Source organism: Malurus melanocephalus, unplaced genomic scaffold (genome assembly GCF_030028575.1).
Source record: "Malurus melanocephalus ecotype Western Australia unplaced genomic scaffold, MMel_1.1 scaffold_125, whole genome shotgun sequence".
In the NCBI taxonomy this organism is placed as follows: Eukaryota; Metazoa; Chordata; class Aves; order Passeriformes; family Maluridae; genus Malurus; species Malurus melanocephalus.
This window is the reverse complement of record NW_026623357.1, coordinates 640,136-666,693: the sequence shown is the minus strand read 5'-3', so window position 1 is coordinate 666,693 and position 26,558 is coordinate 640,136. Positions and strand designations below refer to the sequence as shown.

Sequence of the window (26,558 nt, the reverse complement as noted above, 5' to 3'; positions counted from 1 at the left end):
CAGACTTCTGGTTTTGCATATATATAAAATACAGATTTCTATTTTTGTAGAGTATATATATAAAATACACATTTCTATTTTCAGAGAGCAGCATTTCATTCATGCAACAGAGCGAGCACAGTTTGAGGATGCAGGCAGTTCCTGTTCCCACAGGAACACCCGGCACATGGAGATACTTTACACCTCAGCAGCAGGTGGCAAACCCCACAAAGTCCTTAGAGAGGATAATAATCCCCACCTGAAATGTCACACAGCCCACAGGRAGGTATTTCCTGTCTTCCAGCATGCTCAGGTACTCGGCCACCAGGGCTGCAGAGTGCACCAGGCACTGGGCGGACTCGGCGTGGTTGCTCCTCTCGGAATGTTTCCCTGCCATGTTCTGCAGCCACGTCAGCCTCAGGTCAGGGGAGTTCTGGTAGCCCTTTGCAATCCTAAAGGAAGAGAAAACCTCTGGGACTGCATTCCCTTTTTGTCTGAACCAGCAGGGTCCTTCAGCACATTTTTTCACACTGTATTAAGTCACTTCTGCTTAAACAGCAACCCCTCCAGTGCTGCCTGGAAATACCTCAGACAAGAAGCTGCACCCTGAACTAGAGTTTTTGGAGCCAGGCAGTGGTGGTGAGCAGTGGGTGATGCTGAAGCTCTTGCCCAAAGCCCAATTTTCACCTGAGGCTGGTGGAAATCCAAACGTGTGGGACAATCASAGCCTGGCTGGCTCGCTACAACAAAACCTCTGCTGACCTATAAAAGGCCTTCAGGGCCATTTGTGCAGACAGCACTGTGAAATTTGGCATTTGGCAGCTTAACCATGGCTCTGGAATATCTTCTGCACAAGGAGAATMTCTTATGGAGCACCAAAAAGCCTTTGGTGCAAGGAGATTCTGGAAGATCCCCAAATTTTCCCTGATGCAAGCAGGGAGAGTTGTCTCTGCTCAGGAGGAGATGAGATTGCCAGGGATGGCTGGGGAATGAAAAGTACTTTTACCCAAGATCAGCTACCTAAAATGCCARCCAAAACCTACCAAGAGCACATTCAAACACAACAGACAGGCACAGCCTGTGAGCACTGAGACCCAAAACYACTCCAAAATCAAGTCCTGTAAGTGCCCAAAAGTGCCCAAACGCAGCCAGCAGCTGTTCTGTTTTCAGGTGACGTGGGATCATGGCAAGCAGTTTAAAACAGGATTAAAATAAAATAATTGCTAATTAAAAATAAGCAATCAAAGCTCACAGCAACACAAGGCCTCACACAGTGAATCCAGGAGGGCAGGAGGTACCAAGCCTGGCTCARGCAGCTTGTGGAGCACTGACATCTCCTGGCCCCACAGTGCCAACTCTACCTGTACATCAGGTCAATCAGCATTTCTGGATCTTCCTGGTGCTCCTTCATTTTCACTGTGTCCGAGAGGATCATATGGAGGTTGAACACYAAATCCTGGACCTGTGAAAAACATGCTGCTGTCAAGAGCTGGCAATGGGAATTGAGCTGCACATTGTCATGTGAGGAACACAGTCACTCYGAATCTCTGTGTGCTTGTGTTTTGTCAGAATGAATCAAAAACCTGAATTTTATGTGCTCAGATGACTAAAAAAAAACCAAAAAACAAACTCTTTTTAGGGAATGCATGCAAATTCCAGTTCTAGATGGAGGTTTAGGCACAGCCTGTAAATGAATTACATTTATGTCTCTTACCTGGTCAGGAAATGTTGTCTCCCTCAGTTCCAGATCTTCYTCAGCATACGTCAAAATGGTCTTGAGGGAACGCCGCAGAAATTCTTCATTGAAGTTCTGGGATGTCCCCACCAGGGAYGAGAGGGACATGGTCACCTGCATCTTCACCCTGGCGAAGTTCTGCAACACAGATGTTGTTATGGTATTTCAGCAGCCTGGAGACAGTGAAATATCAGTGTTCTGGTTATGGCACCCTCCTCCTGACCTGACACCGCAAAGAAAACTGGAGTTCTGCAGGAAAGGCTGTGSTTAGAATAAACCTGGTGCTGCCAAACTTCACAATCTCATGATTATTTGGTTTCAGATAGATTCTCCTGCAAAAGTTTTAACGTTGTCTCCTTGTGCGTGGTCTCCTCTCCCACACCCTGAAGAGGATGATGCTCTCATGATAAAACCTTGATTCCAGACAGTTGCTTTTGGTTTGGTCAAGCCCAAAAACTGGAATCCCATTATCCTGCTGCTCTCAATGCCCTCACAGTCCYTGGGCCCAGAACCAGAGTGTCCCCCCAGTTCTGTGGGGGACTGAACTGACCCCATTATCTGCAGTAACTCACGTTCCCAATCTCGAAGTTCTGCCTCATGAGGAGGTACAGGGAGGCACTGGCGTGAGACCTGATGGTGCTGATGCTGCTGCTGCAGTGCCTCAGGAGCCTCAGGCACAGGTCAGCACATTGCTCTGTCTCCTCTTCAAACAGCAGCTCAGGGAACTGCAAAACAGCACGGGAGGAAATCAGTGCTTGGACAGGCAGGGATGAACACTTGGACAAACAGACAGCAGTGAAAATACACTGGAATGAGAGGGAGCCCAATCCCTCTGTTTTGAGGGGAATTATGCTCATTTGAATCGTTTCACAGTCGGGCAAAACTGGCAGCACTGGAAGGTAACTCATTTCACCTTCCCCCACAACTTGCTCCTACATCTACACCCTCACACCAATTTACATCACTCCCAAAAATTCAGGCTTGAAACTTAAGAGCTTTTCCCCCCKACAGAAACTGGAAAATTGTTTTAATTACAGGCCCAGTAAAAAAAAATCCATTTTAAGTGAGACTCATACAGCTTAAACCCCCCCTGTGCCTTGTGCTGCCCACTTAGCAGGTGCCTCTTCCCACCCAGTGCCAGCCAGCAGGAACCCACACCACACCCGGCGTGTATCAGCTGCACAACCCCAAAATGAGGCCRACCCCAAAATGAAGCCAACCCCAAAATGCAGAAATACAGCTACTGCCCACAAACACCAGCCTGTCAACCCCCAGACCACTCTGCCTGAAAATCCACACTACCCAGAATAATAATTGCTTGGGGAAGTGACCCCATACAAAACAACAAACGGCGCCTTCCTCCTTCTGTGCTGCTCAGGGTGGATTTCAGCAGCCACAGGGGACTCACCTTGGAGACCAAAGCTCTCTGTGTGRCAAAGCAGTGCTGGAGGTAAAGGGCACTTTGGTTGCAGGCCATGCTGTGCAGCAGCACTTTGAGCACCCCGCCCAGGATGCTCTCCTTGGACTCCGTTACTGACACGGTCTGCAAAGGGAAACCAGGATTCTGTGACCAAAATGAACCTCCAGGGTGTGCTCTGTGTGTGGGGGAGAGCAAACAGCTCTGACCAAAGCCCTTTGCATGGAGAAATCACCCACTGAGCTGGGCCTGCGGGACAGACCCGCTCTGAGCCAACCCTGATCTGTGGGTAAAGCTGGTGGAACGGGGATTCTGTCYCCAGTGAGGCTCTGACCTTTGGGGACATTGTTCTCCTCGAGGAAAAGCCCAAAGGTGGGTTATTGAGGCACAAAGCACAATCCTTGGGATTCCTGGGTCTCTCTGCAGCTCACAGGTGGATTTGGAAAGTGTCTGCCTGCTTCCAGCCTGTGCCAGTCCCTTTGTACAGAAATCAGGGACAGAGTGAGTACAGACCAGGAAGATGACCTGGAACCCAGTGATCTGAGGCAGCTTTGGGAAGAACTTGGGAGGAATTGCTTGGAATTGGACGAGATTTGGAGATTTTTACTGTTCATTACTGAATAACTATTTCTTATACTACAAAAAGGGGATCATTTTCAAACAGACTGAAGGAAATTACTGCATAATAAAACCAGATTGTTACAGGCTGGGATGAGGAGAGGCATCACCCCCTTTCTGCTGCAGCTGAACAGCTCTCACAGCACTCAGGCAGCGAGGAGCAGCAGGGAGGTTTTGTTTAACAAACTGCAGCCTGGCCAGGTGACTTCAATGCCATCACATCTCTATTTTCTGAAYAACCTCACCTGTACAACTATCTCTAGAGTATCCAAAATGATCAGGTTGGCTTCTGTTGCAAGATTCCCATCGATGAGCGCCTCRTGTTCAATCTCTGCCCTTGATCTAATCAGAGAAAATAAAGCAGTACAATTACTCCCTGATTAAGAAAAAAAACCTACATATTTTCCAAACAAAAATGTCCTCTCACTAGCAGGAAACTCCCAGTTACTCTTTGCATCACTGGACAACACTACGAGGATATTTCAACGCACCCACTGCGAGGACAGGAAGGAAAACTCAGTTTTTAACAAGTGCAGACTGACAGAGGCTTCACGTTCATCATGCTTGGAGAGCTCACGCTGCTCTCTGACACTCCATCACCCTCCCAGGAACACAAGAGCAGTTCAGAATCCCAGCCTAAGGCCAGACTGGCTCAGCAGCAYCGTGAGGCATGCGACAGCACAACCAGGAACAGGACATGTGGCTTCACGCTGCGGGCTGTGGACACACGGTGGTGCTAYACGAGCTGGAAACCTGCGCTCCCACAATCTTATCTCTCCAAGCTGTGTTTAATCCTTGAAGCATGGCTGCCTCTCTGAGCAGAAGGGCACGGTTTGGCTGTTTTCATGGCAGGCACTGACTTTCCTGGAAAGCCTTGCAAAGCCCAGATGCCCACTCACACCTGCAGCTCCAGGAATCGAGCGGCAGCAGCTGCGCCAGGCACAGATCCAGGGGTGCACGGRAAGAGCCCAGCCCTGGCCTGCCCTGCCCTCAGCCATCTCTGACTGACTCGTGCCAGGCCAAATCCCAGCAGGAAGGTGACCAAAATCCCATTAAAAATACACAGGAAGAGGGAGAAACTATTTGGCTCTTGGAGCTGTACGGCAGCAGCCCTTCCCTGCCACACTCCACGTCCTCTGGGAATGGGGGCACACCCCAACATCTCCAGAGTAGAAATCTGGGGACCTGACCCCATATAAAATAAAACCATCTGCATAAAATGACAGCAGCTGCACATTTCTTGGGATGAGAAGTCTTGTTTGTGAGGKTTCAAAGGCCAAGCTCTACCTACACACAGGACACAGCAGACCCAGGTCACAGCAAGCAGGGGTTAGAAAGCAGCTCTAGAGTTATCTAAGCAGCTCATTTGGTGAGGGGAGACACCATCCTTTGACCATCAAGCTGTTAAATGTGTACATGAGGTCCTTCTAGGAAGGAGAGAGCTCAGATTCCATGCTGGCAGTGAACTGATGGGYTCTTCAGGCCAAATTTTCATCTGGTGTGATTGTGTGCACACCTCTGGAATTTATATCCAGATCATTTATTCAGCAAGTTGGAACACACTGGTCATTTGGCTTTTCCAATGACTCAACAGGATTGGAGCCTTGGACAAAAAGCCACAATTTGACATAAGAAGAAATTCCATTTTTGTGTGGGACCAAGCAGYAAAAAGCTGTGAAGAATTGCTTTTTACTCCTGGAAGAGTCAGTATCTTCAAGGGTAAAATTTGGCCTGGTGACCACGTGGGCTCTGAGGAGCCCATTCCTCAGTTTCTTCAGAGTTTCACCCGGGTTATATTTCTTTCCTAGGATTAGGAACAATTCCTTTGCTGGGAGGATGGAGGCTGCAGGTTGCAATTTGAGGAAACAGAAAACGTGCACAGCRAAAGCTCAAACACAACTCCTGAGCCCTCTGGATTAAACCACACCAAGAGAGGGAATTTTCAAGGAAATGGGTGTAAAAAGCCAAAAGAGCTCATTCCAATCAGCTGCACACACACACTGAGAGGTTCTGCCAAGCATCACAAACAATGCTGTGATGATTGAGTCTGCAGATGTACAAAATGGCAATTTAGAAGAACTGCACACCAATGCTACAGTACCTGGCTGGYTTGTGGCTTCTAAAAGCACAGCACATGTGGAAAAACAATCAAAGTGATGGATTAGGACAGGAAAGGAAAGCGAGCTTTGAGAACTCCAGAATGCTCTTATGGAATAAAGGAAATATGACATGAGATATATATATGCTATCTGTGGAAACTCCTAAAGGATCTTCCCTGGAAATTACAGCTTAGGGCAGGGTTTGGAGAAAATAATGGATTGTATTGGTCTCTTTAATAAAATCTCATTGGAAAGTCTAAGGAAGCAAGGCATGGTGGAAAGGCAAAGAGCTGGGAGGGCGGTGTTGGAGTAAAAGCTGTTTGCTTTCTTTACACTGCCAGCCCWGTGCATCTGAGGGCCCCACCCTGCTGGCAGTGACCTTGTGTGGGCTGGGGGACCCTGCTCTCACAGCCCTGGCACACTGAAAGCACAAGGAGAAGGCACAGTTACTTGTCAAGCTTTTCTGTGTTCTGCCGCCAGTGAGTCATATCCTTTCTCCATCTCAGGTTCTCTTGACTTCCAAAGGCGCTCCCAGAAGGGCTCCTCTCTGCAGGGGAACAGCACAACAGCAGCAGTCAGCTCCAGAGCTGCTCACAAGTGGCAAAGATGACTTTTGAGAGCCTGAGGATCCTCACCCAGGGTGTTTACAGGGCCCCAATTGTGTCASTGCTCAGTGGTATGGGACACAGAGGCAGCTGAGACACTCACTGGTTAGAGGAGTCCCCTCCTTGAACTGCCCATGGACTCTGAGTGTGCCAGTCCTCAGCATTCCAACATTGCTGTCCTCAACTGGCACCCAGAAATGTTCTCAGGGTGGTGCCAAGACCCCCCTTCCCACCTCACAACCTTTTATTCTCATTGCTGGGAGAATAAAATTGCTGGCAGGGGAATTTCAAATAATAAAGGCAACCTGGCCACATTAAGAAAACATTAAAGATTCCCATCTCTCTGAAGTGATTCCTTAATTATGGMTCTACAACATTTATCCACCTTAGCCCACAATGACAGGTTCATGTGTGGCAGAGCAGGAGACAAAACCACAGTTCTGATTCTGTCCTAATCCCCGGGCCACCCTTTGAATTTTTATGTTCAAAAATTTGCTGGTTTTACAAACAGTAAAAATTATCAGAAGGTGCTTGTTAGCACAACTGCAGCTCTTCAAATCTCCTTAAGGCAGCAGAAATAATYCAGGCATTTACAGAGCTATCAAAGCACCATCAGGCAATTTGGTATCCACCCTGATCCTTGAACAGGATACACTGGAAGATGCTACACAGGAAGAAATTAAGGCAAGAACATCCCATAAATGAGATGTGATCTCACTTATAGAAGCAATCAAGTTAAAAATAAATTGCTTGCAATTTAGGAGAAGGGTAGATATTTAGCAGACCCAGTGAAGGATGCTGCAAACCACTTTCCTAGGGGCTTCTTTGTAACCCACACCACAGAGGGGTGCAAATAATTGTTGGAGCAGTTTTTGAAAAAAAAAAAAAGGGGATGGCACAGAGGACTCCTTTACTTACCCAACTGTCCTCTACTTCTTCGGACCATTTCCTGCCTTGCCCCTATGCTGCCCAAAATTGCTTCTTCAAGTTTGGCTCTCATGTCTTTCGACTTCTTAAATGTCAGACTGTTCATTCTTTCAAACACTTTCTTGCCCTGCAAGTTGCAAACAAAACCATGAGGGAAGATTCTTTCAATCTGGGATATTTTCTGAGAATTAGCAACCAAAAACGTGTTTCATGTAAAAAACAGGCAACAAGAAAGGAATACAGGTTAAACTGGCAGGGAGAGAAATCACTCAGATTCCAGCACTGCTACAGAAAACTCTCTTTTCAAAGTGATACTGCAGCAGCTCCCAGATGAGCATAAAGTGCTTGAGAAGTGGAACAAGGCACAGACACTCACATGGCTGAGAAATAAACACAGGGAAAGGCCAGAGACCTGCCTAGCCTTGGGACTGTGAATACAGGAAATACTTTGGAGAGWGCAGGAAATGCCTTTGTGCAGTCGTGTAAAGGATGGGAGTGTAAAGATCCCGGGCAGGGCCCAGCAGGGACTCGAGGAGGTTTGAACTTGGCAGTACCTTGTACTCAAAGCAGGACACRCAGAGATAGAGCAGGTCCAGCAGGCGGTTGAGCTGCAGCACRGACAGGTCTGTGAACCATTTCTGCAGGACGCTTTCGTCGGCGTTCTTGAGCACCCAGAGCAGGCAGATGAGGAGGCTGCGGCTGGACTCTGTCGAGAAGGTGGAGTGCTGCCTGCCACTCTGAAACACAGTCAGGACAGGGCTTCACACCCACACATCCAATCAGCACCCTGGAGGAATTCATTTCTTCCCCTGAGATGCCTTTAACAACCTCCAGCAGTTTAGGAGCTAAGCAGAGGGGCTCCACTCATTTTGTATCAGTGTTTCACTTAGAGTGCACCTAAATCCAGCAAAATGGGGTTATGATCCTGGACTAAGGCAAGAGAAGGCAGGAATGGAAGGGTCTGCCTGCTACCAGAATCAGGATTCCCTCTCTGTGCAGAGAACAGGGAAAATGGTCCAGTTGTGTCTTCACCTTGGTGGGATTTAGCTGGGGCAGGAATTTGTGCTTAGGGCTTAAAGCTCATTGTGACTATTGCACTTGACAGAGCTTTTGTAAGATTGTTTCAGAACAAGAGAATCTTTATCAGCAAAGAGAACTCTCCCATTTCCCAAAGTTTGTTGATTTTTATCCCTCCTTGGCATTTTCCTATGCCCGCTCTGAGACAGATACAGCAACATGCAAACAGTGCTTGGTCCCCTTGTCCCGGCCCCTCTGCACACCCAGCTGCAAACTGATGTGGGCCCCCACCGAATCTGCTAAATATTTGCTGAAGGTCAGGGAATGGGGAGAGATGGATTTGTACCGAGGAGGGGAGCAGAAAACTGCTGGGCCTGGTGAGCTGGGGGACAGATGTCCCTGCAATGGCCATGGCCACCGTCTGGCTGATCATGCTGCCACCCTCGCTCTCGTAATCRTCCACGGTGACACAGCTCGGCCTCCCCCGCTGGTTGTGACTCTCTGCAGAGAAATACAGGAATTTAGMCAGCCCCAAATCCAAGGCTTCTCCCCCCCCCACCCCCAGACTCCCCCCACAGTGCTGTTCTCACTGAACTGGGAATGCAAACAGAAAATCATCCAACTCAAGGGGTCCTGCAAAGAACAAGATGATGACTTGAGGGCATAAAAGCAAAGAAAGCAATTCCCAAATGCAACCTACACAACATCAGTACCTAAAACCCTTCTAACAACGTAAGTTTTGTCCCTTTGAATACTCTGAATCCTTTCTTCCAGCTTTATTGTGTCATTAAACTCAAAGAATGTAGAGGACAACTCTAAATTCTAAACTATTCCGGATTGGACTCCCTGCCCTGATTAGGAACAACCACTTTTGCTGCTCTTTGGGACACTTTGCAAAGCACCCCTGAAAATGAACTGCTGATGGAGCACTGTTAGGAGGAGGAAGGGGAACTCTGCTTATCCTTTGGAATAAGGAAATGTCTCCTTATCCTTTGTAATTAGGAATTCTGGTAGAGTGTGAGGGGTGACTTTTTAAGGTCAGAGACACGGAGGGAAGCTGGCTCTGCATCTGCAGCAGCCAGAGGGATGTAAACTAAAATGCACTGATTTTTCACTTCAGGCCAGCAAGTGGGCAAATGCAACTTGTGAGTGTTAACAGGCACTGAAGGCACATTTTACAAGTGAAAACAAACACGAAAAAACATCAAAATCACAAATCGGAAACAATCTCATCCAACAGCAAAGGCAYTCAAAATTCAATTTCAGAACCCAAACACCCACACCTGGTGAGCAGATGAGCAGACAGCCAAAGCAGAGAGTATCAAATACCTGTGAAGTCATAGAGCTGAGGCACAGTTTCCATGATCACGCCAATCAGAGGTAGATACAGCATTGCCACCCGGGCCTTTAGCTGGGGGTCAGCGTACCGCGGGTCCGARTCGTGGCTGGACAGCAGGTTGTGTACCATGTTGATGACCTTCTTATGCAATCCAAATAAACTGTTAAAAGACAGTTGGGTCAAGCACATTAGTTAATATCTTCAAAGCAAACTGTCTTTTGTAACTGAGGGGCTTCAGAAAGGAAAAAAAATCCCCCGGTTTTTATTTTTAACTTCATCCCGTTGCACGTGTTTTTTTTTATCTCCCATGGATTTTATAGATGGCTGGTTTTTCACTGTGCCTTGTAAAATGGGCAAAAATATCTTGTGGAATGCACACCCGATAAAATGTGGATGCTTTCACATTTTCCATTAAAAAACCCCAAAGTCCCAGCTACTGCTGTGCTGAAGCATCGAGTCTACAAAAAACTGTTAGAAAAACTTAGGGAAGATGGAAAACAGGGAGAGAAACTTGAAAGGACAGTGGGTTTAGTAAAACTATTTGTTGTATTCTTTTTTTCTTTCTATTTAATACCAKTTAAAGGCAGACAAACCCTCCTAAATCAGAACATTGTACAAGCAAATGATCAGGAAATTTCTGCTTCAGCTCCCCACCCTATCCCATGCAATTATTGAACCAAAACAGTAGACTAAAAATCCGTAATTCTGAATGAAAGTGGCAAAGACACGAAGGGATAGAAGGAAAAACAGCCACAGTGGCCTTTCTCATTACTCAGATGCAAACACTGGCAGAGCCCTTCTATGGGGCACCACGTCTGATTCTCTTTGAAAACACAAAACCTCCCCTGAATCTCTCAAGGACTCTGCTCCTTTCAATCCCCTCAGCCACCACGCAGAGGCAAAAATCTCCCAGAGCAAATAGCAGGTTCTCTCTGCAGTTATTTGCTTCTGTGGGCAAACCAGCCAAGAAGACACTTTACCCCATGCATGAAGCAGCCAAGGAAGCTCAGACAATAGGCAGTAGCAAAACATAAGCTGCAATGTTCAGACCTGAGGTATTAAAACAAGTGCTGAATTTCAGGCAGTATCCACTTTACCTGAAAAGTAGAGGTGAGTTCTGGTTAAAACAAAAGGCTTTGGCTGGATTTTTGGAGGTTTAGAGYGATTGTTTAAAGAGCCTGAGAGGACATCAGCTATTGGAGCTGCACGTCCTGCCTGTGGCTTTTAATCAGGCCATAATGAGATCCTACAATTGCTTGCTTGTGTAATTAGTGAGAGCCTTAACAACTAGGAAGGAAACGCTTATTTAAGTGACTGGTTCCTTCAGATTAAGGATAAAGAAAAGTCTTTGTATTATTTTGAAGGAGTGGCACCTAAAYTGTGTTTTTAAAAATTCCAAGGGAAACTATCCCGCAGGCCATAAAACCAAAGATAAGGAAAACATCCAAGCAACACAGTGGAACTCAGACCTAGGGATCCATGGATTTCTTTGTCACTTTTCCAGAGCTGAGTGGGCACTGTGGTGGATCAATCCACAGTGGAGAGGAGGAAATGCAGCCCCCTGCTCTTCCTGCCCGATAAAGCAGCGAATCGATCTCGCCGTCCCCTCCCTTATCTCAACCCTGGCCTGGATTTCTGTCAACACCCACCCACACTTCTGGAAAACTGACTACCACCGAACTCTGCRGGCTGAATTCTGATTTTCTCACTTCTGGCCTGTGCCATCAGGTAATTTGGGCGGTGTGGGTGCTGTGTGTGATGGSCAAAACACCCCCACAGTGTTTGCAGAGGCAGTCTGTGCACGGTGCAGCCGCTCGGACCGTCACGTTTGGCCAGATCCCTTCCCCTGCACGCTTTGTTTGTCCTGTTTTCCAGGCAGGGCTGCACTGTACCCTGGCACCCTGGCATACTGTACCCTGGCACACCCAGGGATGCATCCAACACACACCTCCAGGCACCTGATGCCCTTTCTGTCTAGCTCAACCCAAAGCATTCTTATAAACTGAGCTAAAATTGAACATATCTTGCTAATGGAGCAAGAAGAGCAAGGACAGAACACATTTAAGGCTCTGGATCACCTATCAAGGCCTAAAGTGGGTCTCTAACACAATAAGTAATTAATTAGATGAACATCCTCTCCACTCCTGCTGCAGGATAATGAACAGGGAACAACTCTGAGCTTTGTCCAATGGTGGCCAAATTATTTGATGGAAGGCAAATCTGAACTCTCTGCTGATGATATTCTATGACTGTTAAAAGTCTGCACAGCAAAGGAAGAGCAGATCTGGACAGACTTGCTTTACTTTATCTGATAGATCCACCAGGCCAAATGAAGAGGATTGGAGCTTGAGAAATCAACAAAACTCAAACCACAAGTTATTTGGGAAAACAATAAAAAAAATAAATGTTTTACAGGTATACATCTGCCCCCAAATTCAGGAGCTTTGATCAAAATGCATTTCCAGAGCTGAGCTGGTGTTTTCTGGCTAGACAAGGTTTGAGAGGAGTTTTCTCCCCAGTGGACACCAGCAAGCTGCTGGGGTAGACCTAAAATTTTGGGCCAGGCTTAAGGGCTTGGCAGGGAGGTAGAAAACAGAAAGTTTGTGAAGAACAAGGGCAGCCACAGTCACAGACAGAGCCTGATTTCCACCCAGTGAGCAGGACACTCYGCTGGCACAAAAAGGATTCCTGCAGACAGCACCTATGGGTAAAGATTTGCTGCTTTTTCCATTTCAGGCCAAATAAATGGCACTGCAGTGTGTTATGTATATATACAGGAAAATATTCCAATTTATGGCATCACTTTCTTCTCCAAGAGGAAACAGAATGAATGTTTAACTCCAGAGACCTCTTGGCAAAGGGGCAGAATTAACCATGAATCATCAGCATTTGTCGACTCGGCTGATATTTCTGAGTCCACCTTGAGAAAAATGCCTGTGAGGGAACTCAGGACTGTGGAGGCAATCAATAATTTCCATTGCAACCCATTTTAAAGAGGCAAGGCAGAAAACAGCCCTAAATAACACAAGGAACAGACTGGATGTCAGGGCTACAGCAGAAAATTATTTGCTGCACAAGCCAGGCAAGTCACTGTTAAACTCTGCATGCTTGACTCTATTTGTCTATTTATGTAACCCACAGGGGCCTCATCAATGCATAATTTACAGTTAAAAAGAGSTGGGAGAACCACAGGCAAAATATATTGTAACATTTAAAACCACCAGCAAGAGAGGCTTCCTAAATGTTGGAAATTATTTTCTTGTTACAATTGAGAAAAGCTCTTTTCCTTTTAGGGCTCCAGCAGGAACCTCTTTCCCTTCTTCTCAGCTGGAAAAACGGGACTGAAATCAGGATTACAGAATCTGGGATAAGGAAGAAACACAATTGAGAAAAGTTATTTTCCTTTTAGGGCTCCAGCAGGAACCTCTTTCCCTTCTTCTCAGCTGGAAAAACGGGACTGAAATCAGGATTACAGAGTCTGGGATAAGGAAGAAACACACGGRGCAAGAAGAAAGAAGATTCTTAAAGAGCTGTTTTCTTATCATAGCTTACAAATTCATGTAAATTCTGGCCATGCTAGGACTTTCTTCAAATCCACCATTGGTTGRAATTGCAGAAAACTCTTTGAAAACCAAAACATTGTGAAGATTTACCCTTCTGCATCAGGATCTAGAATGACAGCCAGTTCTGTGAGCACCAGCCCGGCCAGGTAATGCTGCTGGCGGAAAGGCACGGACAACTCAAACATATTTGCAATCTTCTGGTCTTGGACATTTGTGGAGAACCCAGAACTCTGAAAAAATCCAATTTCACAAGTTGCATCACGAGCAGGGTCAAAACTTAGGAAATACATTAGAAGCAGTTTTCAGAATTAAAGTCAACATCACACCTTTTCCCTTTTCTGTTTGGATCTAGGCACATCAACACTTAAATTCCATCCCAGCCTAGTAACCCTTCCATTAATTCTRTTTGTTGTTATTGTCTTCCCCTGTTAGGAAAGTTAAACCAAATAACYTTTAAAAGTGGATTAGTTAAACTTTTAACTCATGGATGCTCTTATTCAGGCTGAAGAAAGCTTTAATTTGATTTTGTTCATGTGATTTTGCAACTAATTAATCCACTTGAATGACAAAGTAATTCAAATTACTTTTTCTGAGSAGGCCAGGACTAAGCTGCAGTGAGCTCAGAAGTCCCATGTGTTTCTAGAAAAGGACAAAGTGTTTCCTTTCATGGCTCATTTGTGTTTGTGCAATATAAAAAGGCAGCAGGACCCTAAGGACAGTGTGTGGTCACTGCCAGGAGAGGGATATGGCCACTCCTTTTTCAAAATTAAAAGATCAAAAGAAATCAGAACCTATGTGGCAGGAAAAACTAATTTCTAATTAAACACTTCCAAAAATATTATCAAGAGGAACTGAAGGTACAGTGATACAACTGCTCAATTTGATTTCATTCTCTGCACAGAGCTCAACTGGTATTTCCCAAAGGTCACARGATCCTTGTCAGTACCTGGGAAGTGGCTGAAGACACAGATGGTGATGGAGATGCAGGTGGTGTGAGCAAGCTGCAGGGTAAATTCAAGGTGACATAGTGCTCATGGCTGCAGATGATGCGAAGGAAGTCCAGCCTCAGAGACGCCAGGTTGCTTGGGTATGTTAAGGAATACAGCTTTGAWGACACCTGGAAAGGTCAGCCCATAACAGTGCAGTCAGCACCAAAAGAGAGCAAAACTGCAGGGTGAGCCCTCTGTGCCACCACTGCTCCCAAAAACACTCCCAAAGGCAGAACTGAAGGGCTTGGTATCGTTAAACGGTCACAGCCATGTCCACTTCACTCCTTTGGGCTAGAGATTAAATTCCYGATGTGCAGGAGCCACACACATCCCAGCTAACAACACATCTCTCAATACAAGATGTGGAGAACAGTCATATTTAAATAACAGTGCAGAACTATGTGCTTCACATACTGGRGGGGTTGAAACTAGATGATCTTTAARGTCCTTTCCAACCCAAACCCTTCTGTGATTCTGTAATTCCCACATCCTACTGATTTCAGCAGTTGTGAGAAGCAGGACCACAGTGTGATGCCTTAACAGCTCCACGATGCAGGCTGGTTGATATCCAGCAACTATTATATATATAAAATATACAGAATGACACATAATATGTGTAATATCCAGTAGGCAACTTAAAATCTTAAATGCTGTTGCTGTTCTTTCTTCCCTCATAGAGAATGTTTTAGACTCTGCAGTGAAAATAAGGCTGAGCTTAGTCTCAGTGATCCCTCGTTATCTCCTCTGTATACAGTGCCAGCAGGATGTTTGTAGTCAAACAGAACTTTGTGGTTCAGGGTGATTTCCCTGTCCCACTGCAAACGAGGAGCTCACTTTATGGGGGAGGACACCCTGCATCCCCCAAAGGATGGAAGGGGAGCTCAGTGATCAATGTGATCATCAGGGTCACCGTGTCCTTGAGAGCCCACGACAGTCTGAGCTCCCTCACAGAACCTCCCACTAATTTTTGATTCAATTACTCTGAACGTGGTGAGCAGAGGGAATAATTCTTCCTTCCTACTGCATGTCCATTCACTCCAGGGAGCTACTCCTAATTCACAGTTAAGAGTGTAATCAGAGAGGCGTAAACCCTAAATCACCTCTGAGAATGCCCTGCTCTAAAAAGACCYGAACAGCGGAATTCCGTGTCCATATTTTACTGTCTGTCCAGAGAAAGGTATGAGTAACAGGCTCTGTCATGGCTCAGTTAAGCTACAATGTTTATCTGCATTCACCTGTTTGTAGCAGGTCTTAATAAGAGAAAAAACAAATCCTCTGTCCATGATGGACAACAGATCATTGAGGAAAAACGCCAGACTGGTGTTGAGCCGCTCGACCATTTCCGTGTCCTGGAGAGAAGGAAGAGAAAACCAGGWAAGCAAATGAAGAACCCTGCGTGTTTTCAAGCAAACAAGAGGCAGGAGGGCTGGTGCCTGAGCTGGGCTCAGGATAATTGTTTGCCATCACCTTCTGGAAGCGGGAGACTATATCACCAGCGATTGTGCTGACCAGAGCAGTCACGTCATCCATGAAGCGCTCCGGGAAACGATTCTTCCTCGGCGCATCCAGTTTGTCAGCAAAATACAGATGATGCACCATGCTCTTCACCTATGGGGATATAAATTACAGCAGGGACACTTGCAGCTGTGGCTSTTTCTGYTTGAAAGCAGGGCTGCTGCGAGATRTCRGGGARGTGTTTGGGGTTTGCTCACCATCAGCTCGAAGAAGAACCAGGCTTGCTGCAGGGCYGCCTCCCGCACGCTCCCGCTGCACACAACCCACTGCAGGGCCAGCTCCTCGTGGAAAAGCTACACAGAGCCAAAACCAGAGTCAGCCCGAGCCTCCAGAGCAGCTCCCGACACAGCCCCCATGAGAAATGTCAGCACGGTCCATGGCAAGTATGGCAAACAATGAGTTAAGCAAACTAAATAACTGAGGATGTGACAGCAGTGGTGGCATCCCATAAAGAAATCCCCAGCTAACAATGAGGGATGAGGTTATGACATGTGATGTGAGAAACGTTTCACAGCATCTCGCTCCACAATTGAATCTCGAGTGTCAAAAGAATTTTCCGCCCACCCCCAAAAAATAATATCTAAAAAAAAAAGTTGGTGCTCAAATTAGTTTAGTTTAAAAAGTCTACCTTTCTGCCTGGTCTGATTTTCGCAGGAAAAAGGAGTAAAAAGTGGACATATAAAGTGATTTGTACATAGATTATATTTACTGTGAGAAAGGACTTTAAACAGTAAGAAAGAAACACGGGGCTCAAACAGCTCTTGGATTTCTTTTCTCGGGACGACCAACCCATAGACTGATGGTGGCAGTGSCCACATTTTCATTACACAAAAGCTCGGGCATTTTGCCTTTCTGACATTGTTTAGGAGGATCTCATCTCCTCTGAGGGAGTTCACTTTCAAAGCGACTCCCATTCCCGTCTGGAGTCCCTTTGGATWAGCACCTGGATAACTGAGCCCAGCACACGGAGCCAWCCAACACATTTTCATTTTGCACACAAAATGTATCATAYACATGTCTAGACAGTGCTATTTGTATTTTTTGAAAGCCATTAATAAACTGGCCCCAAACACTATGGCCATTAAATCAGACAAGCTACTCCTGATCATTTAATTCTTCCCAATTCAAATACTTCACATTCCCTACAGCGTGGATATTCAGAGGTGTTAAGCACCAGCAATTCGTAATGATCTCGGCGGGGGGAAAAAAATCGGGCTATAAATAAAAGAATAAATTGCATCATGTTTTCAGAATGACTTGACCTCCCTGCCCCACAATATCAATTGTCTCCACTGAAATCTACCTTTTTGGTTGGTAATCGTCCTGTTAATGTTTGTAAGAAACTTGACGTCTCAGTGTGCGAAGACATACGATTACAACTTCGATCCGTAGCCTACGGAGTGGAGATGAATGAATGATGACAGGACATTAAAGTTTGCTGTGGATGGGTTTTGCAGCTCAAGGACAACGAACGTTTACAAAAATACTCTTCCAACTGTAGGTTGGTACAGCTTTTTAAGCATTCTCAAACTCTTATCCATTTACGGATTGGGTCTAAACGAAACGACAGTAATTTTGATTGGTTTTAAGACATACAGGTTATTTAAAGAACTGCATGTTCTGATGCACAAATGCTGCAAAGCATGAAACTTTCCAGTTGTTGCATTTTAACAACATGCACTTGGAATTTCAGGCCATACCTCTCAATCTACCAGAGGCCAAGCGTGGGGGGAGGTACCCACAGCCACGCTGCTGCTGGCACGGGCAAGGAGAAAATCACTCAAGTTCTGCTTCTGATGGAAATAATTTGCCATGAGAGCAAGTGAACTTGGACTAATATTTTGGGAAGGCTGACRGGCTGGGAAGGAGGTGCAGTTGAGAGGTACGTTCAAGGCAATCATGCAGTGGAGAGCAGCAGGCAAAGGGGGCTTAAATAAACTCCTGAYTGAAGCTGCTGTGAAGTTTTCATACTTTGCAACACAGAACAATGCATTTGGCCCTGGCAAATCACTGCCTCCAGCACTCAAATTGACATGTTTTAAGAGAGAATTTTACATGTGGTAATCAGTTCGGGTTCACAATATTCCACTCAAACAGTCATGAAGGATTACTGGAYGATGAGTACTAAATGCGCGATGAAAATGGCAAAATGGTTCACGACATCGAAAAAGAATGGCAAACATGGACAAAACTATGAAGCTGTGATTAATGTTCCCACTTAGAAAAGTGCTCCACCTGAAGCTGAAACTAGTGCAAGAGAGAGAGAAAAAAAAGAAAACAAAAGCAGTCACAGCATTTACATTTCACAGACCAGCAACCACTGAAATGAAAGGAGGGGACACGTTCACGCGATCGGAGGTTTTTCATGCAGTGTGGTGGGGTGGTGGGGGGAAGATGATAATTTATAAAATCAAACTCAAAAGTTTTCAAATAAATAATTATTAAAAAAAAGAAAAAAACAACAAAAAATGACAAACCACCAAAACTGGAATATGCACTGAAAGGAAGATATTCTACAAGGAAACATCAGGGAAAACAAAGGCAGAAAAACCTCTACCGAAGACACCACCTGTGTTGACTCTGCACTTGGGCTGGGGTTGGATCCCCATGGGGCTGCTTTTGGACCACCAGTGTTTACCCAGGAATTGGAGCGGTCTAAGCCCTGGGCACGTAACAGAAAGCAGTTGGGAAAGGAAAGAAATATTACATGTTGCATGCCATACAGTCGTCACAGTTCAGTCCTTAAAAGCAATCAAAGTGGGTTCACTGCAAACACATCATCACTTAAAACTGCTGGGGCAGCCTGAATCCTCAGGTGCCTGTAGAGACACAGAGTCCAGAGGATTATTTTATATCTCAACATACAGCACATCAATCCTACCAGCAGCTCTGGACTGGCCTGACCTATCTGGAATTCCTGACATTCCCAGACTCTCCTCATCCTGAAAAATCCCACTCCTCCTTTGCTCAGTTTAAACCCATTCCCATGGAGCCAGCCAGGATTTGCACTGTGACAAAGGGAAATCAGTGCTCAGATGTGAGATGCTCTCTGGGGTTTCCAGCACTTTCAGGGTTCACTTTCAGCCCAGAGCTCATGAGCTCTACAAATCTTACAGAAATGCTGAGAAGCTGAAGAGACTGTTAACCCTCACAGCGTTTCCTGCCTATGGAATAAAAATCCAGCWCTGCTGGCAGAACGACCCCATGGACAGGATTTCACATGGACTCGGGTATTTCCTCTTGGGCACTGTGGCAGAGAGGAAAGAGCACATACCTTTTCTGGAACCAACCTGCTTTGCCAAGCAAAATACCTGAAAAATCACCCTGCTTTTCAAAAACTCCATCTAGCCTCTACTCCAAATTCTACTCCTGCAATGGGTCATTTTGGCAAAATCACTGTGGATCTCTGCTCTCTCCTCCTTGAAATGCTTGGAAAGAAGAAAAAATTTAAACTTGTGTTGTCACAAAGGCTATTCCTAAGTCAGAGAGAGGCAGTGGACTTCCCTAAGTCCCAACGAAAAGCTCTGACAGAGACAATTCCTTATAAAACCATACATTAATTTTTGACAACTCTCACCTGAGTGAGAGCTTTCATCCAAATTTCTGTGCCAATTTAGGGCTTTTTCCCAATACATAAAGCAAAGGTGCAGCCCATTTCATCCCAGTGATCAGCATTAGCTGCAAAGTCCACCAAGCCCAGTCATCTATTTCTCTCAGCAAACTAAAATCCACCTCAAGGTTGAACCTGGCATGAGAGCTGTAACCTGGGATTCAAACCATTAATCCACTGAGCTCCTCCAGGCAGAGAGCTCAGCAGCGCTGTAATTTTGCTTAAGATGTCCAATAAAAAAACTACTGAACACATAAGGAGAGTGTTTTAATCTCAATTACTTTTTGGCAGGAATAAATCAAAGCCCTGTGCCCTGCTCAGCCCCATAAACATGCTTTATTTTGCTCACAGTGATTTAAAGTCGAAAGGACTTTGCAGAATGCTGAACTAAGCTGGTGTTTTGTAAAATCAGGTCTAATTTTGAAAATGCCTTTATCCCCCTCACATTTATCTCTCAGGTTTCCTGATCTTGTCGCTCTGGTTCTGAGGTCAACATTAAACACATACTGTGTTTGCAGAAGCAAAAGTAATTTTGTAAAAATCTAGGAAGGGAAGGATTCTTTCCTCTTTAGAAAACAAAAGAGTTCAAGAGCTTCTTATTGCCTGGCAGAGTCACTCTGAAGTTCCCAAAGCTGCTGTTAAATTCTGTTCTGTCCCTGGGGTTCAACCTGCAGCTGGGTCTGTGCAGGAACGTAACCCACATCTGTGAAAATCCCCTGGCAGAGCTATGAAACTCCACAATGTTTCCTGGGCTTTTTTTTCCCAGCACATCTCCAATATTTCCGGAACAGTTTAAATACATTTTTTTAGACATTTAATACATTTTCTGTAGTAGGGAATAAAATTTACATGGCTTCAATTCACAAATGATGGCAAAAAAAGTGACAGACCTAAAACCTCCTCTGCTGTGACAATAAACTGAAATCTTCCAAATTCTGTAAAGGGTTTTCAAAATAAAGTAAGAAGCTGACAAAGGAGACTTAAAGCACTTATATCACACCTCTAAATATCTTACATTAGACTGAAAAATAACACAAGACTGGACTTTGAAGACTTCCCTCAAACACCAAAACCCCACTATTTGGGTTGTTTAAAGCAGAAAACCTCCCATGACAGGGAACCTGCACTTYAAATTAGAATCTCCCTGGGAATATGTGCTTAAACCATTACTTGGAGAAACAATAGGGATTTTTGCACCCTTTTAYTCCAGCAAACATCTCAACAACTGTCTCATTTTTGTCTATTAAGAAACTATTATATTAATTATACTCAATCAAAAGTCTGTAYAGCCAGACTCAGGTTAATTCCCGATGCTCAGACTACCCTAAAGGAAACTTTTCCCTGAACAATTATCCACAGAACAGGTTTTYCTTTAAAGCCTGGAGTACACCTCTAGAAGAAAATCTCTCTTCATTTCGTACAGTGACATTATTCACCAAGCCAGCACACGTTAAACTTCTGATAGCCTGGGTAAATTCCATATGCACATCAGTGCCTGTGGCATTTCACAAAAGGTCAGGCTTGTTTAATTAGCAAGATACTGAAGTGGTCTTTAAAATATTTTAAGACTTCTAAGTCCAGACTTTGATGTAAGAAATAATCATTTGCCTACCCACAATTCTTCAGCCTCTTATTTGGTCAGCAAATGATGTTGCTATTCATTTAAAATCAGTAATCTCTTTCTGAAATGGTGTTTTTCTTGCTCTTATAAAACCCAGCACCAGCCACGTGAAGCCTGTCTGGTCAGGGTGGTGGCTTTGGTAACAACATTGTTCACTGCTCTTCCAAGGGAATTTAACCTGAAAGGGCTCAGGAATTCACCTGGGCTAGAAGAGTGAAAGGTCACAGTGGGAAAGAGTCTTATCTTGGTGAAATTACTATATAAAAAAAAAAAAGAACCCCAAAGCAGCTCAGGCACCCCTCTCAGGAGAGGGAATGACCAACTCTGCTTTGTCCTGGCTCATCCAACCCATTTTGGACACAAAATGAAGGGATCAGGTTGGGACTGTGGTGGTTCTGTGTAATCAGAAGCCACCAGGAGGAGATGGATTTACTGATCCCTCAGAGTACAACCACACTGGATGCTCTGCATCCCCACTGGAACGTCACTTTTTGAGTGGGARTCAGTCCCACTGCAGCTCATCTGACCAGAGTGAGCCTCTCAACCATCCCAAATCCTCTCTGGGCCATGCAGGGACCAGGAACATTCCTGCTGTGTGCAAAATACCTGCTCTGGACACGGGGAGCAGAGAAACGTGAGCAGCTGAACGCAGAGGAGAGGAGAGAGCTTGGGGTCGGGAGGGAAGAGTGGGGCCACAGAGTGCAAGGTTTGGGGARACACAACAGAGCTGGGCACGGGATYGGGCTGCTGGCCATGCAGGAGGTGAGGGGACACAAATCCAGAAGGACTCCTGCCCTCAGCTCCACGAAACAGCGCTCCAGCACAGCTCTGACAACCAGACAGAGCCATTCCAAGGAGCAGYGTTCCTGTCGGGCCAGGAAAGGGCCGAGGAGCGGCCGGGACAATCCCCAACCCCTCCCTGGTATTGTCCAGGCAGGACCGGGAGAATCCCGGCAGGGCACACGTACCTTGGTGCCGATGATGGAGCGCACCTCGTCGTCGGGTGACGTGGGGGTGCCCGAGATGTCGGGGTTGCTGTTGCTGAGGCTGCGYGAGCGGTTCAGGTTGAGGCTGGCGGGGCGCACGGCCGAGCGGGCCATGGTGGCGTAGTGCACCGAGCCGCCCAGGCCGCCGGGACCTGCGGGCAGCACACGGTCAGTCTGGCCATCCCTGACCCCCTCAGGACATACCCCCACCCCAGGCCTCTGCCCAGTCACTCCGGCCATCCCTGACCCCTCAGGACATCCCCCCTGCCCGGTCAGTCTGGCCATCCCTGACCCCTCAGGACATCCCCCATGCCACAGACCTCTGTCCGGTCACTCCAGCCATCCCTGACCCCCTCAGGACATCCCCCCTGCCACAGAGCTCTGCCCGGTCACTCTGGCCATCCCTGAACCCCTCAGGACATCCCCCCTGCCACAGATCTCTGTCCAGTCACTCCAGCCATCCCAGACCCTCTCAGGACATCCCCCCTGCCACAGACCTCTGCTTGGTCAGTCCGGCCATCCCTGACCCCMTCACGACATCCCTCATGCCACACACCTCTGCTCGGTCACTCCGGCCATCCCTGACCCCATCAGGACATCCCCCCTGCCACAGACCTCCCCTGCCCGGTCAGTCTGGCCATCCCTGACCCCTCAGGACATCCCCCCTGCCACAGACCTCCCCTGCCTGGTCAGTCTGGCCATCCCTGACCCCTCAGGACATCCCCCATGCCATAGGCCTCTGTCCAGTCACTCCAGCCATCCCAGACCCTCTCAGAACATACCCCCATCCCAGGCCTCTGTCCAGTCACTCCGGCCATCCCTGACCCCTCAGGACACCCAGCCCTGCCCCAGCCCTCCCCTGCTCGGTCACTCCGGCCATCCCTGACCCCCTCAAGACATCCCCCCTGCCACACGCCTCTGCCTGGTCACTCCAGCTGTCCCTGACCCCCTCAGGACATCCCCCCCACCCCAGGCTTCCTCTGCCCAGTCACTCTGGCCATCCAGATGCCATCAGGGCACCCTGTCTCACCCCAAACCTCCCCTGCCCAGTCAGTCTGGCCATCCCTCACACCCACAGGAAACCCAGCTTCACCCCAGCCCTCCTCTGCCCGGTCACTCCGACCATCCCTGACCCCCTCAGAAAATCCCCCACAACCCAGGCCTCCCCTGCCTGGTCACTCTGGCCATCCCAGACCCCTGAGGACACCCAGCCCTGTCCCAGCCCTCCCCTGCCCAGTCAGTCCGGCCATCCCAGACCCCTGAGGACACCCCGCCCTGTCCCTGCCCAGCTCCCCATGACAGGGATACAAAGCTGGTTCACCCACCGGGAACCAGGAGGCTCCCTGGGTATTTGTGTCTTTAGACCTCGGGCTCAAAACCCACCCAAGGCAGGCACAGTTTAATGTGCAAAACCTCCCCAACCTCTCAGAGCTTTCCCATTCCCTGCAAGAACTCCAGAGCTGTGCACAGCAGCCCCTCCAAAGCCTGGTTTTCCATGGCTGTCATTCACACCACATTTTTCCCATCCCTTATTCTCAACAGAGCTGGGATTTATCCTTCCCTCCTGTACCCACATGTGTTATCTAGTATTCCACTCTCCTTTAATATACAATATTGATATAGATATATAAAATATAATGTATTATATATCATACAAATARTAAATTTAATGAATTGAGGCTCCATTTCTGGAATCAGCCCAACTTCAGTCATCAACCTCAATGGTAAAAAGATCAAGTCTCTGTTTAATTGCTGGATAATTAATAGGTACCTTCTGGTTATCTATTACATCCAGCTGTGTTTTAACTTTTGTTGGAATGGGACAAAAGTATAAAAGTTCTTGTGAAGCAGACTGGAAAACGTGACAGGTCAAGAGTGCACCACATCTGTCAAACGTGCTACAGAAAAGCCCTGAAATCTCAATACTTTGCCACATTTCATGGCCTTTCAGCAGTGACATTTTATTTAAAATCATCAAATAATTCAATCTCTGCTCTGACTAATAGTAATTAAAATCATCTTTTAAGTGGCTACACTGGCAAATTATTAACAAGGCTCTCCACGGAAACAGCCACATGGAGCTCAGGAGAACCTGCCAGCAAGTGACTTTTGCTTTCTTTTAACAAACTTGAAATAAAATGGAAAAAAAAAGAGCTACCTGGTGATGGTGAGTTGGGATAGGTGTTGGGTAGGCGAAAAACATAATAAATATAGGAAGCAAGAAGGCTGTTCCTGCCATGCTGGTCCTGGTTCCCATCCAAGTTCTTGTGCAGTCTGTTTATGATCGATGCCATCGCTTCAAAAGAGGCTTGGCCCAGGTTAACTGAAAGCAAAAGGTGAGAAGTTGGTTTTAGACTGCAGCAGACCCAGGGGAAAATCCTAAATGTGCTGTTCATCCACCTCCTAAAGGGTCAAGGGTGGAGCTTGTTAAAGCCTAGCAAGGATTTCTCATCCAAAACCGAGCCTGGTGTTTGAACCAGGACTAATAAACAGCCAGGACAGCTGTTCCAGTGAGCAGCTTCCACTTCTATTCATAATAAATTTAATAAATTTAGTCTCCATTTCTGGAACCAGCCCAGCTTTGGTCATCAACTGCAATGGTAACAAGATCAAGTCTTTGTTTAATTGATGTATAATACCCTTTGGATATTTATCAAGCTTTTCTCAGTTAATTATTTTCTCCATTTAAGTCTTAGACAAAACATAAACTGCATCAACAAGAGCAATTTCATTTTGTTTTGAAAAAAAAGCTGTTCTAAAAATGAACACAGAAATCTATACACAGACTGAGGTAGATATTCTAGACAAATTAAGGATGAAGTAGACAGGAGCTGGGGAATGTAAATCTCATTTTAAAAAATCCCAGTCACTAACATTCTCAATGTTCCATACAAACCAACTAAACCAATACAGAACACTGAAAGAGTGACAGAGCTTTAAAATATAAAACAAAAATTCAAGTAAATTCTTCCCCAGAAATACAAAATAAATAAATTGTTGATATATTTAAGGAAATCTTTTCACAAGCATTTTTGAAGTCTTAGATACTTATATTCCACCATGTTCAAACTCAGATTTCCTACCCAAAAATCAGTAAAAACTGCTATTTTAAATACTAAGGATGCAATCCTGACTTCCACTTGAGATTTTTTTGTACTGCCTTCACGGGAGCAAAAGGAGGGATTATTCAYGCAGGCAGTATCAGATCCACAACAGGAACACGCAGCATCTGTATCTTCCCATTTTATCTACTTCCAGATTTTCCAAGGTAATTAATAAGGTAATCAAGCAGTCCCTACTATCTGATTGTCAGGATGGAGACACCTTAACAAACTCCAGTGCTAAAAACATGCTGAGCATCCAGCTCAGGAAAATCAGGCTCCTTTCTGGTGCCTCAACTCAGACACCAAATTACCAGACCTTCTTGGAAGCTTTATATTAAATATTGCTCCTGTGTATATCACCCCAGATCTGGATGCCAGCATGTTTTATTTGGGAGACATGGGGTAGATTAGCAGCACTAAAATAAAGCATAAAAATGGACTTTTTTATTTCTACATAAATATCATCAAATTGGAAGTGTCAAACTTTCAGCTATGCAATTCTCTATAAAACTTAAATAAAATACCTATTTGGCCTGCAATGACAGGAGGTCTTACTACCAGAAGGATCAGTTTGTCAAGCAGGAGATGAAGAAATCGCACTACCGGCTCCAGTTGAGAGGAATTTAAAGCTGAAATGCTGCTCTTCAGTTCATTTTCCAAGTTGTTTTCCATAATTCTCATGTCTCCTATTCGCACAGGGAACATGTGCTCATCCAGAGCATGGACAAGTGCAAAGAACTTGTCAAGGTAAGGGTCCTATGATAAGCAAAAAGATAATTATCAGCAAGAATCTCCAAAACATCTCCATTTTCTATGGATTTGTGCCTCATGGATGGGTTTTCRCCCTCATTTTTCTATCTGAATATTTAATCTCACAAAAATCAACATTTTTGATCTGCCCATACTTAATTCTAATTTAAAAATTATCAGGGCAAAACCACAGGACCCACACAGASTGTGTGTTCTTAGAAAACCAGACAAAAATGCACTAAAATCACATTGCTAYTTACAAACAGCACAAATAAAATGCACGAAGCCCATCAAAATGACACGGTGGGAATTAATAAAACAAAAGCTGAAATGATTAAACAAAATGACTGTCATCTTTCCTCTCAGATCAAAGACAGACAGAGRGAAAACACAGGGAGAAACAAGAGAGGAGGAGGGGAAAGGAAAGAACAAGAAAATATAATTTTCCTGGGCTGTGTTAGAGCTGTTGTAACACACACAASAGTCTGAGGTCTGAAAACACGGTTGGCCATTCACCCCCTGTGAATTAAGSCCAAACTCCTYRTATTTTTAAGSAGAAYTTCTCAAATATACTCACAGGAGAACATGGGAAAACAGGTCTGCTGGCTCAGAACTGAAAATGAGATTGTAATTTCACTACAAGGGATTGTTACACCCTTCACAGCATCAACTCTGACAGTTTTC

At 45.8% G+C, this 26,558-nt stretch overlaps 1 protein-coding gene across 1 annotated transcript in view; it reads right to left on the bottom strand.

Annotated features, from left to right (window-relative positions):
- The window catches only part of DOCK7 (dedicator of cytokinesis 7), an 84,495-nt gene that overhangs the window by 12,734 nt on the left and 45,203 nt on the right, over positions 1 to 26,558 (bottom strand). The window contains exons 20-40 of the mRNA XM_057370428.1: positions 25,649 to 25,880; positions 24,179 to 24,343; positions 22,003 to 22,172; positions 18,373 to 18,465; positions 17,107 to 17,196; positions 16,001 to 16,096; positions 15,756 to 15,896; positions 15,524 to 15,637; positions 14,246 to 14,416; positions 13,390 to 13,529; positions 9,727 to 9,896; positions 8,744 to 8,898; positions 7,935 to 8,117; positions 7,372 to 7,507; positions 6,299 to 6,395; positions 3,995 to 4,091; positions 3,123 to 3,257; positions 2,287 to 2,439; positions 1,694 to 1,852; positions 1,341 to 1,441; positions 239 to 431 (exon numbers count right to left, since the gene is read on the bottom strand). Coding sequence (XP_057226411.1) covers positions 239 to 431; positions 1,341 to 1,441; positions 1,694 to 1,852; positions 2,287 to 2,439; positions 3,123 to 3,257; positions 3,995 to 4,091; positions 6,299 to 6,395; positions 7,372 to 7,507; positions 7,935 to 8,117; positions 8,744 to 8,898; positions 9,727 to 9,896; positions 13,390 to 13,529; positions 14,246 to 14,416; positions 15,524 to 15,637; positions 15,756 to 15,896; positions 16,001 to 16,096; positions 17,107 to 17,196; positions 18,373 to 18,465; positions 22,003 to 22,172; positions 24,179 to 24,343; positions 25,649 to 25,880 — 2,991 coding nt within the window. The remainder of the gene's footprint in view (positions 1 to 238; positions 432 to 1,340; positions 1,442 to 1,693; positions 1,853 to 2,286; positions 2,440 to 3,122; positions 3,258 to 3,994; positions 4,092 to 6,298; positions 6,396 to 7,371; positions 7,508 to 7,934; positions 8,118 to 8,743; positions 8,899 to 9,726; positions 9,897 to 13,389; positions 13,530 to 14,245; positions 14,417 to 15,523; positions 15,638 to 15,755; positions 15,897 to 16,000; positions 16,097 to 17,106; positions 17,197 to 18,372; positions 18,466 to 22,002; positions 22,173 to 24,178; positions 24,344 to 25,648; positions 25,881 to 26,558) is intronic.